Raw genomic sequence first — 15,868 nt, forward strand, 5'->3', positions numbered from 1 at the left:
ATATTGTTGTGACTATGAAGAAGAGACATCAGTGGCTGTATTTCATTAGGAGTTTAGGAAGATTTGGTATGCACCAAAGACTATATCAAATTTTTACCATTGTACCACGGAGAGCATTCTGACCGGTTACATCACCATCTAGGGAGGCTCCAATGCACAGGATTGGAAAAAGCTGCAGTGGCTTGTAAGCCCAGCCAGTTCTATCATGGGCACCTGAGTCCCCACTATTGAGGACATCTTCAAAATACAATGCCTGAAGAAGGCAGTGTCCATCATTCAGAAACCTCACATACCCTCTTCTCATCACTACCATTAGGAGGCACAGGAAGCTGAAGACATGCACTCAACGCTTTAGGAACAGCTTCTTACTCTTTGCCGTCAGATTTCCGATTGGTCCTGTGAACTCACGACCATCACCCCACTAATTTGCTCTCCTATTGCACTACATATTTACATTTAAATTTCTTATTATCTCTCACCTGGATGGGGTCAGTGGTGCTGTGAGGATTACATTCCTGGACTTCTCTAGTGCCTTTAACACCATTCAGCCCAAGATCTTAAGGCACAAACTAACGGAGATGGGAGTAGACTCTCACATGGTGGATTGGATAGTGGACTACTTGACAGATAGACCTCAGTATGTGCGGTTGGGAGACTGTAGGTCTGACATGGTGGTCAGCAGCACAGGAGCGCCGCAGGGGACCGTGCTCTCTCCGGTCCTGTTCACCCTGTACACATCAGACTTCCAATATAACTCGGAGTCCTGCCATGTGCAGAAGTTTGCTGACAACACGGCCATAGTGGGGTGTGTCAGGAATGGACAGGAGGAAGAGTATAGGAAACTGATACAGGACTTTGTGATATGGTGCAACTCAAACTACCTGCGTCTCAATATCACCAAGACCAAGGAGATGGTGGTGGACTTTAGGAGATCTAGGCCTCATATGGAGCCAGTGATCATTAATGGAGAATGTGTGGAGCAGGTTAAGACCTACAAGTATCTGGGAGTACAGTTAGACGAGAAGCTAGACTGGACTGCCAACACAGATGCCTTGTGCAGGAGGCACAGAGTCGACTGTACTTCCTTAGAAGGTTGGCGTCATTCAATGTTTGTAGTGAGATGCTGAAGATGTTCTATAGGTCAGTTGTGGAGAGCGCCCTCTTCTTTGTGGTGGCGTGTTGGGGAGGCAGCATTAAGAAGAGGGACGCCTCACGTCTTAATAAGCTGGTAAGGAAGGCGGGCTCTGTCATGGGCAAAGTACTGAAGAGTATAACATCGGTAGCAGAGCGAAGGGCGCTGAGTAGGCTACGGTCAATTATGGAAAACCCTGAACATCCTCTACATAGCACCATCCAGAGACAGAGAAGCAGTTTCAGCGACAGGTTGCTATCGATGCAATGCTCCTCAGACAGGATGAAGAGGTCAATACTCCCCAATGCCATTAGGCTTTACAATTCAACCGCCAGGAGTAAGATATGTTAAAGTGCCGGGGTTAGGACTCAATGTATTTAAGTAAACTACTTAAGAACTTTTTAAAAGCTATTATTAATGCTTTTTGAGAGGGTGATTTTAGATGCATATCATATTTTTACTGAGTTAAGTATTGTATGTAATTAGTTTTGCTACAATAAGTGTATGGGACATTGGAAAAAATGTTGAATTTCCCAATGGGGATGAATAAAGTATCTATCTATCAATCTATCTATTGTAACATAGTAATTCTTATGCATTGCTCTACACTGCTGCTGCAAAGCATCAATTTTCACAGCCTATAAATAACAGTGATAGTAAACCTGATTCTAAATGTAGACATCAATAGTCACCTTAACTGGGAACGAAGAACATAGAACTGTGCAGTATGGGGACAGGCCCTTTGGCCCACAATAACTTACTATCCCCGATCCCAATCCAAACTGATCTCATCTGTCTGCATTCCCCACCTCTTCATGTGACTGTCTAAATTAGGGGTTCCCACCCTGGGGTCCACAGACCCCTTGGTTAATGGTAGGCGTCCATCACATTAAAAAGGTTGGGAACACCTGATCTAAGTGCTTCTTAGACAGTGTCATGGTATCTTCTTCTAGACCAGTCCTGGTAGTGTGTGACGAGAACCTACCCGCCGCCCCAGCATAGAAGAAAAGCTTGTCTTGTAAATCTTTCTTTCTTTTCTTTTTAAATCTTTTTATTGATTTTTAGAACATAACATAAGTAAAATATAGTACAAAAAAAAACATTTGAGAGTACACAATAGATTCATTAATAATCAATTATATATTATCAATGTAAAAAGTCTCCCAAACTTATAATATTAATATGAAGAATTTAAGACAAAAAGCACAAAAAAAAACCCCCAAAAAGAAGAAGAAAAAAAAACAATATATAAAAAAAAACTAACATGGGCAATTGTATAATGTTAAGTACACACAGCAGTGCCAATGACTCCGAACCTCCATTTATACAATTCAGGATGGTAGCAATAAGGTTCAGGATCAGACCATTTAACTCACATGAAAATGTTGAATAAATGGTCTCCAAGTTTCCTCAAATTTAACTGAGGAGTTAAAGACCGCACTTCTAATTTTTTCTAAACTCAAACAGGAAATGGTTTGAGAGAGCCACTGAAATACAGTTGGAGGATTAATTTCTTTCCAGTTCAATAAAATAGATCTTCTAGCCAATAGTGTAGCAAATGCAATCATTCGCTGAGAAGAAGCAGATAAACACATATTATCTATCATAGGTAGACCAAAAATTGCAGTAAAAGGATGTGGTTGAAGATTAATATTTAAAACTCTTGAAATGATATTAAAAATATCCTTCCAATAGCTTTGTAAACAAGGACAAGACCAAAACATATGAGTCAATGTAGCAATATCAGAATGACATCTATCACAGGTTGGATTAACATAAGAATAAAATCGAGCAATTTTATTTTTAGACATATGGGCTCTATGTACAACCTTGAATTGTATTAGAGCATGTTTAGCACAAATAGAGGATGAGTTTACCAATAATAAAAATTTTTCCCATTGCTCAGTAGATATAGGGCAATGCAATTCTTCCTGCCATTCCTTCTTAATTTTTTCTGATATATCCGGCTGTATCTTCATAATCATATTGTAAATGATAGCTACTAAACCCTTTTGATAAGGATTAAGAGTTAGAATTCTCTCTGTAATGTCCAGTGGACATTCTTTCGAAAAAGACTTTAATTCATTATATAAAAAATTTCTAATTTGTAAGTATCTAAAAAAATGGGTTTTAGGTAAATTGTATTTGTTAGATAGCTGTTCAAAGGACATAATGTTATCATCCAAATACAGGTCACGAAAACATTTTATACCTTTTGTTTTCCATAGGAAAAAAGCCTGATCTATAAATGATGGCCGAAAGAAATAATTAGATGTTATAGGACTTGACAGTATAAACTTATTCAAGCCAAAAGATTTACGAAATTGAAACCAGATTCGTAATGTATACTTAACTATAGGATTAGTTATCTGTTTATTAATTTTGAGTAACGAAAAAGGAAGTGAAGATCCTAAGATTGAGATCAATGAGAAATCTTGCACAGATTTACATTCCAAATTTACCCATTGTGGGCCAGCTACTGTAGTCAATTCTTGTGTCCAAAATATCAAATACCGTATATTAACTGCCCAGTAGTAAAATCTTAGGTTTGGTAAAGCCAAGCCGCCCTCTTTCTTTGACTTCTGTAAATATTTTTTACCTAATCTAGGATTTTTGTTCTGCCACAAATAGGAAGATATTTTAGAGTCAACCATATCAAAAAAAGATTTAGGAATAAAAATTGGTAATGCTTGAAATAAATATAGAAATTTAGGTAATATCATCATCTTAATGGCGTTAATTCTGCCTACCAAAGACAAAGAAAGTGGGGACCATCTATTAGCAAGTTGCTTAATTTGGTCTATTAAGGGGAAAAAATTAGTTTTAAACAAATCTTTATGTTTTTTAGTAATTTTAATACCTAAATAGGTAAAATAATCTGTAACGATTCTATATGGTACATGATTATAAATTGGAATATACATATTTAATGGAAAAAGTTCACTCTTATTAAAATTCAATTTATAACCAGAAAAATTACTAAATTGAGCAAGTAAAGAAGAAATAGCAGGAATAGATTTTTCAGGATCAGATATATATAATAATAAATCGTCCGCATATAATGATACCTTATACATCGCCTCTCCACGGGTAATACCTAAAATATTGGGTGATTCACGAATAGCTATAGCCAAAGGTTCTAAAGCAATATCAAATAATAAAGGGCTCAAAGGACAACCTTGTCTTGTACCGCGAAATAATTGAAAGAAAGGGGATTTTTGATTATTGGTAAAAACCGAAGCTAAAGGTTTATGATATATTAACTTAATCCATGATATAAATTTTGATCCAAAATTGAAATGTTGCAATGTATTGAATAAATATGACCATTCGACTCTATCAAATGCTTTTTCGGCATCCAAAGAGATAATACATTCAGGGATTTTAGATGTAGAGGTATAAGCAATATTAATTAATTTTCTAATGTTAAAAGATGAATAGCGATTTTTAATAAATCCGGTCTGATCCTCAGAAATAATCCGAGGTAATATATTTTCTAATCTAATAGCTAAAATTTTACTAAAAATCTTAAAATCTGTATTCAGCAAAGATATAGGACGATAGGATGCACATTCAGTCGGGTCTTTGTCTTTTTTAAGAATTAAAGAAATAGAAGCTTCATAAAAAGATTGTGGTAGTTTACCTATACTTAATGCATCTTTAAAAATTTTACAAAGCCAAGGAGAAAGTATAGAAGAAAAGGATTTAAAAAATTCTGCGGAAAAACCATCTGGACCTGAAGCTTTACCCGAGTTCATTGAAAAAATAGCCTTTTCTATTTCAGACTCGGTAATAGGTGTATCCAAAAATACGTTATCTTCAACAGTTACTTTTGGAATATTCAATTTCCCTAAAAATTCATTCATAATAGAAGAGTCCTTAGTACATTCTGATTGATATAGAGAATTATAAAAATCTTGAAAGGTTTTATTTATCTCTTTATGGTCAATCGTCAAAGTACCATCTTGTTTACGAATCCTAGTAATTTGTCGCTTATCTGAAGCAATTTTCAATTGATTAGCTAGTAGTTTACCTGACTTATCTCCATATGTATAAAATTGAGCCTTCGATTTAATTAACTGACTTTCAATCGAGGAGGTTAATAGTAAACTATGTTCCATTTGGAGTTCCACTCTTTCTTTATAAAGTTCTTTACTAGGAGTTGATGAGTAGATCTTATCAATTGCCTTAATTTTATCAACTAATGTTGATATTTTGGAATTAGTTCGTTTCCTAACTCCAGCAGAATATGAAATAATCTGTCCACGAATATATGCCTTAAAAGTATCCCATAAAATTCCACTAGAGATCTCTGCTGTAGAATTTATTGAGAAAAACAAATCAATTTGCTGTTTAATAAAGCTAATAAAGTCAGAGTCCTGCAAAAGAACAGGATTAAGCCTCCAACTTTTCGTACTAATATATGAATCCGTCACCTTAATAGATAACTTCAAAGGTGCATGATCAGATATGGTAATTGAGTCATATTTACAATCCATGACATCTGTAAGTAAATGCTGATCAATGAAAAAGTAATCAATTCTTGAATAACTATGATAAACATGGGAAAAATATGAAAACTCTTTGTCATTAGGGTGTAAAAAACGCCAAATCTCACAAATAGCTGAATCAACCATAAAGGAATTAATAAGAGAAGCCGATTTGTTCGGCAAAATTTGAATGGGCTTGGACCTATCCATCACAGGGTTTAAACAACAATTAAAATCTCCGCCCATTATCAATCTATATTGATTCAAATTGGGAAAGGATGTAAATAAACATTTAAAAAATTCAGGACAATCAGTATTTGGAGCATAAACATTAACTAGAAGAACTTTTTGATTACAAAGTAAACCAGTAATAAGCAAAAATCTACCGTGCGGATCTGAAATTGTTTCATGATGTATAAAAGCAGTAGATGAGTCTATAAAAATAGACACACCTCTCACTTTAGCTTGCACATTTGAGTGGTATTGTTGGCCCTTCCAGAACCTAAACAAGCGCTGACTATCCATCTTCCTTACATGAGTCTCTTGTATAAAGATAACATTAGCATTCATTCTATGGAATACATTGAATACTTTTTTCCGTTTGATCGGATGATTTAAACCATTAGTATTCCAAGAAACGAAATTAATAGTCTTAACCATCATGACAGTATATATTATAGTTAATACATAAGTTCGAAAGAAAAGTGAACTCATGAACCCGGAAGAAGGAAGTAAGTTCAAAAGGAAACCGGAAGTCATAGCACTGCAGCCATTTTTGTAGTTTCATATGCGCCCAAAAAATAAAACTAAGCAAAAAGCAAGCAAAAAACAAAAAAAGAAAGAAAAATCCCCCTCCCACCACCCTTGAAACCCCAAGAAAAAAGCCAAAAAAGGCAAGCGAGCAAGCTAATACTAAAACTACCCCCATGTCTCAAGACGGCAACTCAAACGTAATAGAGTTAAGAAAATACACACAACCCACATTATAAAAAGGGTAATACTACAAAAGTTAAAATATAAAATTAGTGTTATAAATGTATATAAACAAAAAAGTTAAAAGAAAAGAATTAAAACAATAAATAAAAGTTTCAAACTTTCAAATACATCAAAACAGTTATGACGCTCCAAACACTGGAGTCAGTCGGGAAGAAGAAACGCCATTTTTTTTTCTCTCTCTCAGTTTTAATATTCAGATGTTAAAAGTATAAAGGAAAGCGTATATCGTTTTTTATTTAAAAAAAAAGAAAAACAAAAGAGAAACCCTAATCGGTCATTTTCAACGCAAATAGATTAATAATATGAAAAACTATAAAATCGGCATAAACCTAGCAGAGAAAAAAAGCTTTAATCGTATATAAAAAGTATATGCAAGCCATATAAAAAAAAAAGGACCCATATATCAAACCATAATAGATCCAAATTTATAGGCTAAATTACACTGATCAGCCCAATAGAATGTCATTGATCCAGGAAACCTTGAGCATCCGCAGGCGATTTAAACAGCCGAACAGTTCCATCATCCAGGGCGACTCTCAGATGTGCTGGGAATAACAGCGCTTGCTTGTAGCCTTTCTGGTGGAAATTCGACATAACCGATCTGAAAGCCAGCCTAGCCCGTAATACTTCTGGGCTATAGTCTTCCAAGATACGAAACTTGAAATTTTGATGGATAATTGTCAGAAATAATCCTACACTCTGAGTCTCAGCAAACTGCAAAGCGGCAAAGCTTTATTTTTCACGAGTCTGCAGAGTCGGACCCAAAACTGCTCCAGCAGTATTGAGCCCAGAGCATTACATTTCATTTCCTTTTATACAGTTTCAAGTAGGTTATCACGTGTCCCTCAGTTGCTGTATCATTCCTACAATTATTCATAGTCAGCTCCACTCTCCCCCTCCCCACAGGCTTATACATTTCGGGGGTCACATACACATTTTCTCATATCCTCTGTCCTTGGAGTTAGCCATCCGCAGAGCCATGTCTGCCAAGTTTTCAAACACTTATCGGCCTTGGAGTTAGCCACAAGAGTACAGCTTATCTCCATCTGTTTCATCCACCTCCGCTCTCAGCTCCTAGCTTAATGACTCCTTTTTAGTTCTTCATGATTACCACAAGGTACAGATTGTACCTATACAGTTTTGCAAGAATCTTATATCCTTATTTAGCAATGTGTCAGCATATGTTTTGTAAGCTTAGATCTTAGCACAGTCTAACCTTAACCCTTTCTCTTCTTACAATTCCACCCTTTTTCTTTTTAGAGTGTGCTAAGGATTTGTCCAGGGATTCCACTCTTCCAGTTCTCTGCCTCGTTGCAACAGCATTTTAGCCGGGTCAACTGGGTTCCCTGGCTGCATTACCTGTACTACTACTCGCGTTATTAATGCTCTCAAGCAGGGTATTAAGCATGGTAATATGATTATCATTATGAGTATTCCGCCTAATATTAACAGGGCTATTCGCCACCAGCTTCCTCCCAGCAGACTATCCAGCCAACTCAGGTTCCCTAAGGATCTCCAAGTTTGTACTGGCACATGGGCCAACTTCCGAATTTTGTCGGATATTTTCAACACTGCCTTTCCATTATCATTTATCTTTAGGCAACAGTTTGTCAGATTGAACTTTCCACAGACCCCTCCCTCGGAGGCCAATAGGTAATCCAATGCTAATCGATTTTGGTATATGGCTGTTCTCATCTGGCTTTGCTGCTCAGCCAGCAATTCCAGAGCCAATGCGGTTTGGTTGGTGATCACCTCTACTACAGCTTGTAGGCGTATTATTCGATTTAACATATATACCGGGGTTCGGTAACCCCATGACCCATCCTGGGCCCAAGTTGCTGGTCCGTAATATTCAATGATGCGTGCTGGAGGCCACTCGTCGCCCCATTCTCCCACCTTTATCTCCCGCTTCTCCCTTCTCAGTGAGTCAAATAACTTGATTCCCAATTCCCTATCTTCATCCTGGGGTAGGAGGAAGAACTCTGGCCTTATAAGGCCTAAGAAACAAACTCCTCCCCATCCTTTCGGCAATTTGGTGTATGCCTGATTCCCACAAATCCAGAACAGACCTTCTGGGACAAATCCTCCTTTCCTTGCTTTCCGCCAGGCTTTCCAAACACTGGGAATTCCTTCGTACGGGTTATGCCCACTGCAATTCCAGATTCCCGAATTGTTTCCCATAGCCGTACAATTGTCCTTTGCCCCTTTAGTTATGTACCAAGTCGGCTCCTCGGGCCACCAAGTGGCATTATTTTTTGTTTTAGCCAACTTTATACTCTGACATGGGCTTTCTCCTACTTTCACCTTCCCTTTTCTTTCTACACATACTTGTCCTTCCGGATAGTTTGTTAACTTCCATTCTTGCGTCCTCCCAGTCCTTTTCTTATCCCAATCATGAGCCAATAGCTCCCACACACTCAAACTCTCACCTATCCATGGCCATTGCTCGCTCATGTGGGGTCCCCCACAAACCCAACAGTCACTTACATTTAAACTTGTAGCTATTCGAGTTGCTAAGTCTATAAACAGGTTTTCCTTCATTTCCGGTCTTGTTTTTCCATAGGTTCCCCATTCTTCTCTGACTCCACCAAACTCTGCCCTTCCTTTTTCTTTCCTTTCACATATCCATTCTGTCTCAGGGCATGTACTTTCTCGTACACTCCAACTTCTCCCTTCTCCTTTTTCTTCTCTCACTGATCCACCGGGGTATCCCCTGTTCTTTCTCAGGGTATATTTTATTCCTCCCTCTTCACATTCCTCTTTTTCTTTTCCATAACATTGGTCATTTACATGTGAATGTGACACAAGGGCCCCGGGTCGTTCTTTTCCTTTCTCCAAAACTCGGTTCCTACACTTGTCACATTTCCCTTCTATTTTTCCCACATACAGAATTAAATATATTACAGTCAATAATGTAACAGTCCACATTGAGTTCATTTTTGTTGCCTTTTCAGTTTCACCACCAACGGTTCTTCACTGGGAACACAGGTCCACTCCGTGTGTCCCTCAGGCTTAACTGGTCCCTTTATTCTGGATGCGTGGGTCCACCCTTTCTCTTTTGTTCGTACGGCCGCCTCGGTGGTTAACAGGACCTGGAAAGGGCCTTCCCACTGTGGTTGTAACTTCTCCGGCTTCCAGGTCCGTACCAGAACCCAATCTCCAGGCACGATCTGATGTAAAGCAAAGTCGAGCGGCGGAGTCTGGGCCAAGAGACCCTTCTTCCGCAGTTCTGCAAAGGAACGAGATAGTGCCAGTAAATAGTTCCTTATAAAAATATCACCCCCTTGTAGCGTGGGGTACCCTTCTACCTTATTCCAATACGGGAGTCCAAACAGCATTTCATAGGGGGAGATTCCTATATCCTTCCTGGGTGCTGTTCGGATTCTTAACAGGGCGATGGGGAGACACTTAGTCCAGGGTAACTTGGTTTCTAGCATTAATTTGGTCAATTGCGCCTTTAAGGTACTGTTCATCCTTTCCACCCGTCCCGAACTCTGGGGATGCCACGGGGTATGGTATTTCCATTGGATACTCAATGCATCACAAATCAACTGGTGCGTCTTGGAGGCAAAGTGTGTCCCTCTGTCCGAGTCTATGGACCCCATGATCCCATATCTGGGGATTATGTTTTCTAGTAGTATTCGGGCTACTGTAGGCGCATCGGCCTTTGTGGTCGGGTATGCTTCCACCCAGTGGGTAAAATGATCCACTATTACTAACAGGTACTTCCATCTCTGCACTGAGGGTAGTTCGGTAAAGTCGATCTGGACTCTATGGAACGGTCTCATGGCCAGTGGCTGGCCACCTCTTGGAGTGGATCGCATCACTTTCTTGTTTATCCGCTGGCACGTCGGACATCCAGTTATCTCTTGCTGGGCCAGTGTGTATATTCCTTTGCATACATAGTCCCTCAGAATTGTGTCGCACATGGCCTGTACTCCCCAGTGGGTTTGATGGTGCAACTGTTGGAGGATGTTGCGGGTTACTTCCTTATTTAGTACCTGTCTCCCATCCGGGACCGTCCATTTACCATCAGTGTCTTTTCGGGCTCCTAGTTGGTTCATGCTATCAATCTCTATTTGGGTAAACATAGGTTGTTTAGTAAGTCCTTCCCTCACTGGTATCAAGGTCAGGAGTTGGATCGGGTCTTCAACGGCTGCTCGTTTGGCCTCCCCATCGGCTAGACGGTTCCTTACTGCTTCAGGTGTTGATCCTTTTTGGTGTCCGGGTACATGTACTACCGCAATCTCAGTTGGTAGGGCCAGGGCTTCCAATGTCATACTTATCATTTGCTCGTGTGCCAGTCCCTTTCCTCTGGCCGTTATCAGTCCTCTTTCTTTCCATATCTTCCCAAAGGTATGTACTATCCCATAGGCGTACTTAGAGTCAGTGTATATTGTTCCGATCCTCTTCTCCAATATCCTCAGAGCCCTCTGGAGTGCGTATAATTCGCATGACTGGGCCGACCAGTTTCCCGGTAATCTCCCGGACTCCACTATTCTTTCAGTCTCTCCGTCAATGATGGCATATCCGCTGTGCCGTACTCCATCAATACATCGTGAGGATCCATCTATATACAATTCCTGTCCTTCTCCCAGGGGAACTTCCCGTAAGTCCTCCCGGCTCTTTGTTTGCAAGTCCAACAATTCAATACAGTCGTGTTCTGACTCCTTTTCTTCTAGTCCTCCATAGAGGAACTGGGCTGGGTTGCAACTGGAATCCTTTGCGAAGTTTAGGTCTTCTCCGGTCATCAGTATAGTTTCGTACTTTAGAATGCGGGAGTCAGTGAGCCACCGATGTGCCTTCTGGGCTAGTAGGGTGCTGACCGAGTGGGGAGAATGCACTGTGATCTTCCCTCCAAAGGTTAGTTTCCGGGCTTCCTCTACCAATACCGCTGTCGCTGCCACTGCTTGGATACAGGTGGGCCATCCACGCGATACCGGGTCTAACATTTTTGACAGGAAAGCCACGGGTTGCCGCTTTCCTCCTCTTAGTTGGGTGAGTACCCCTTGGGCCATTCCTTCGGCATTGTTGACGTACAGCTGGAATGGTTTTTCCAGGGCTGGCAAGACTAACACCGGAGCACGGATCAATTGCCCCTTGATATAGTTGAATTTTTGCTCCTCTTCCTTTGTCCATTTTACTGTTTGCTCATCTTGCCCGAGTTTATCATACAGAAATTTCACCAGGGGAGTATAATTCTCAATCCAGATTCGACAATACCCCACTAACCCCAGGAACTGTCGTATCTCCTTCTTGGTACGAGGTAGCGACATCCCTGTTATTCCAGCTATCCTTTCTGGGGTAATGCTTCGCTGTCCCTTACTGACCCGGTGTCCCAGATACCTTACTTCCTTTTCCACGAATTGTAACTTTTTCTTGGAGACCCGTAGCCCCTTTTTCCCTAGGAAGTTCAGTAATCTGATGGTATCTTCCTGCACCCCTTTCTGTGTTGGCCCGGATAGTAATAAATCATCCACATACTGTAGCAGTTGGTTCTCTGGAGCACATTGGAATTCCGCTAGTACTTGCTCCAAGACCTGCCCGAATAGGTTAGGTGACTCAGTGAATCCTTGCGGCAGGACCGTCCATCTGAGTTGTCTTTTCCGCCCTGTTGTAGGATTTTCCCATTCAAACGCAAACATGTCCCGACTGCTTTCTTCTAGCGGGCAACTCCAGAAAGCATCTTTTAGATCTATTACACTGAACCATTCATGGTCAGGGGAGATTTTACTCATCAGGGTGTACGGGTTGGGTACTACCGGGTATCGGGTCTGGACTACTGCATTTAGACCCCGCAGGTCTTGTACCATCCGATAAGTCCCGTCCGGCTTTCGCACCGGGAGGATGGGGGTATTATATGGCGACATACATTCTTCCAGCAGTCCATCTGCGATCAGCCCTTCAATTACCGGCTGCAGCCCTTTTCTTCCTTCCATCGCAATGGGATACTGCTTCCTCCTTACTGGGCGACCGTCCGGTAGCAAGGTGATCTGTAGAGGGCTGATGTTCAATCCTCCCCTATTTCCCTCTCTATACCACACCTCGGGCTCTATTTTCTGGTCGTCCTCTTCTTTTAATGCGAATAATTTTACTATTATTTCTCCATTGTTCGGCACTGTTCCAATGCCCAGTTGCACTTGCAGGTCCCTTCCTAATAGGTTGAATCCTGCCGAGGGCAGCAGGAGAAGGTCTTGCCTTGTTGCCCTATCTTCATATCCGACTTCCACATTGTCCACAATGGACACTTGTATCGTTTTTCCTCCGATACCGGATACCTTCATTACTCTTGTTCCTGTTCGGGCGCCGGGAGGTATCTGGATTACACTGGATCTTTCAGCACCCGAATCTACCATAAAGGTTGTATCTGACCCTTGGGGACCTAATTTCAGATTTACCAGGGGTTCCTGTCGATAGTTTCTTCTCCCCAAGGGTAGGAACCCCCGACCCCCCTAGTCTTCGTCCTCCATCATGGCATATGACCTGACCTCTCGCCGATACTTAGGACATTCCCGTTTAAAATGTCCTTCCTCGTTACAGTGGAAGCATCTTAGAGTCCTTCGCGTTTTCCTTCCTGGTTCTTGGCCATTGCCTCGGTCTGACCACGTTCCCCTCTTTTCCCTGTTTTCCGTGGTTACCTGCCGCACTGTCTGGACCATGATCCTAGCGGTCTTTTTCTGTTTCTCCTCATCTCTTCTTACAAACACCTTCTGTGCTTCTCGCAGTAATTCGCTCAAGGGTTTTGAATTCCAGTCCTCTATCTTTTCTAGCTTTTTCCGAATATCTGGCCAAGCTTTCGATACAAATTCTACCCTAATTAGCTGTTGTCCCACCTCTGTCTCCGGGTCTACCCCCGCATATTGTTGCATATTTTTCCGAATTCTATCCAGGAAGTCAGTTGGGGTCTCATCGGGGTTCTGGTGGCTTCCGAACGCCTTAGTGAAGTTATGACCCTTGGGGACCGCTTGTCTTATTCCCTTTATCAGGAATTCCCTCATATCCCTCATGTTTCCTCGTCCTTCAGGAGTCTGTTTGTTCCAGTTTGGCTCCGTGAGGGGAAACTTAGGTGCCCCTTCGGTAGTCTTTTCTTTCTCCCACATAACTATAGCCGCTTGTCTTATCATTTGTCTCTCTTGGGTTGAGAATAACGTCCCCATGATGGAATACATTTCATCCCAGGTGTATATATTAGGCCCGAGGAACTGATCCAACTGTTCAGCCAGTCCCATCGGATCTTCCAGGAGGTTCTTCATTTCTTTTTTAAAGGTTCTTACCTCAGTGCTGGTCAGGGGAACATTCACATACCCCGTTCCCCCATCAGGTCCACTCATCGGGACCTCCCTTAAGGGGCATAACTTGGGCTCCTCTTCCTTTTTCACCCGTTGTCGTGTCCGGGAGCGCGTCATAATAAAGGGGGGTCCTGATTGTGGTGGATTCCCTTCCTCCCACTTCTTCCTTTCTTTTTCTAACCACTCATCGTATTCCTCTTTTCGTTTTTCTTCTTCTTCCGCCCATTCTTCCCGTTCTTTTTCCTTTTCAGCCTCCGCCTCCCGTGCCGGATCGTCCGGTTGGAGGGGGGGCAGAGGGAGCCGCCTCCGGTTGTTCAGGCCGGGGCACGTAAGGCGGAGGTAAATGATTCAATACTTCCCAAGGAGGCTCTTCCTCCTTAGTTTTAGTTTCTAGTTTAAAACTTCTTGCGGAGTCTCCTGGTCCGGGAACCCAGCAAGAGGCATACTCATTTTCTTCCTCTCTCACATTTGGTTTAGAGTTTACATATATGTTTAAGGCCTGTCTAACCCAATCCTCATCTGACCCAAATGGTGGCCACCATACCGAGGACCCTTTTATTGGCTGTTTGGACCATAATTTGCAATATTCTACCATTCTCTTTTTCTGCTTTCCCTTTGTTCGTCCATATCCCCATCCTGCAAACATTCTACCGAGGGGGCTATCAGGAGGTACCTTCGGGAACAAACCCGAACTCTCCGGCTCCTCTTCCTTTGAGCTTCCCCCTCCCATTATTCCCTTCCCGGCCCGGTTCTTTTTACTCTAGGTGTCGTCACACCTACTTTACCCGGTCACACCCACCTAGATCTCAGTTAGCTAGTCTCACTTACCCGGTGTGCCGTAGAACCGTCTCCTTTCCTCCCTGCTTTGCCGCCTTGCGCTGTCCGGATCTCACTCGCTCAAGCCGTTTCAGACGACGAGCAAGGAATCAGGGACTGCCGAACTCGGCAGGGTGCACCTTCTCCGATGTCCTTCCTCTCGCCCTCCACGACCGGAGTGGGGATCCCGGACGAGCCCCCAGCTGTCAGAAATAATCCTACACTCTGAGTCTCAGCAAACTGCAAAGCGGCAAAGCTTTATTTTTCACGAGTCTGCAGAGTCGGACCCAAAACTGCTCCAGCAGTATTGAGCCCAGAGCATTACATTTCATTTCCTTTTATACAGTTTCAAGTAGGTTATCACGTGTCCCTCAGTTGCTGTATCATTCCTACAATTATTCATAGTCAGCTCCACTCTCCCCCTCCCCACAGGCTTATACATTTCGGGGGTCACATACACATTTTCTCATATCCTCTGTCCTTGGAGTTAGCCATCCGCAGAGCCATGTCTGCCAAGTTTTCAAACACTTATCGGCCTTGGAGTTAGCCACAAGAGTACAGCTTATCTCCATCTGTTTCATCCACCTCCGCTCTCAGCTCCTAGCTTAATGACTCCTTTTTAGTTCTTCATGATTACCACAAGGTACAGATTGTACCTATACAGTTTTGCAAGAATCTTATATCCTTATTTAGCAATGTGTCAGCATATGTTTTGTAAGCTTAGATCTTAGCACAGTCTAACCTTAACCCTTTCTCTTCTTACAATTTTGATGGATAATCATACCTTTTTTACGAGCCAGACGGATCAAGCGATCTTTGATATGAGGATAGTGAATCCTCAAAATTATGTGCCGCGGTTTCGAAGTTGAACTTGCATAAAATCTTGTTACCCGATGTGCTCGATCGATTATTGGGGAGGGATCCAGGACCTCTTTGCCCAGGACATCCACTAGAAATTTAGAGAAGAAAACGGTAAGATCACCGCTTTCAAATCCTTCCGGGATCCCAATTAACCGGAGATTTTGCCTTCGAGAGCGATTTTCCAAATCCGTAATTTTAACTTTATAACGATCCATCTGTTGAGAAGTCGAGGTTTGCTCTTCTTGTATCTTTTCAATCATACGATCTTTCTTACGAGCGGCTTC

General features: G+C 41.8%; 1 protein-coding gene across 1 annotated transcript; it reads right to left on the bottom strand.

Annotated features, from left to right (window-relative positions):
• Positions 1 to 7,329: 7,329 nt before the first annotated feature.
• LOC140730251 (endogenous retrovirus group 3 member 1 Env polyprotein-like) lies at positions 7,330 to 15,483 on the bottom strand. The gene is made up of 2 exons (XM_073050441.1): positions 14,736 to 15,483; positions 7,330 to 9,847 (listed from the first exon to the last, which is right to left on the bottom strand). The coding sequence occupies exon 2, from the start codon at positions 9,553 to 9,555 to the stop codon at positions 7,885 to 7,887; it is 1,671 nt and encodes a 556-aa protein (XP_072906542.1). The 5' UTR covers positions 9,556 to 9,847; positions 14,736 to 15,483; the 3' UTR covers positions 7,330 to 7,884.
• Positions 15,484 to 15,868: the final 385 nt, after the last annotated feature.

Source organism: Hemitrygon akajei, chromosome 7 (assembly GCF_048418815.1).
Source record: "Hemitrygon akajei chromosome 7, sHemAka1.3, whole genome shotgun sequence".
Lineage (NCBI taxonomy): Eukaryota > Metazoa > Chordata > Chondrichthyes > Myliobatiformes > Dasyatidae > Hemitrygon > Hemitrygon akajei.

What these genes read in the sequence shown, in the direction of transcription:
- LOC140730251 (XM_073050441.1), bottom strand. Translation starts at nt 9,555, where the DNA reads ATGAACTCAATGTGGACTGTTACATTATTGACTGTAATATATTTAATT.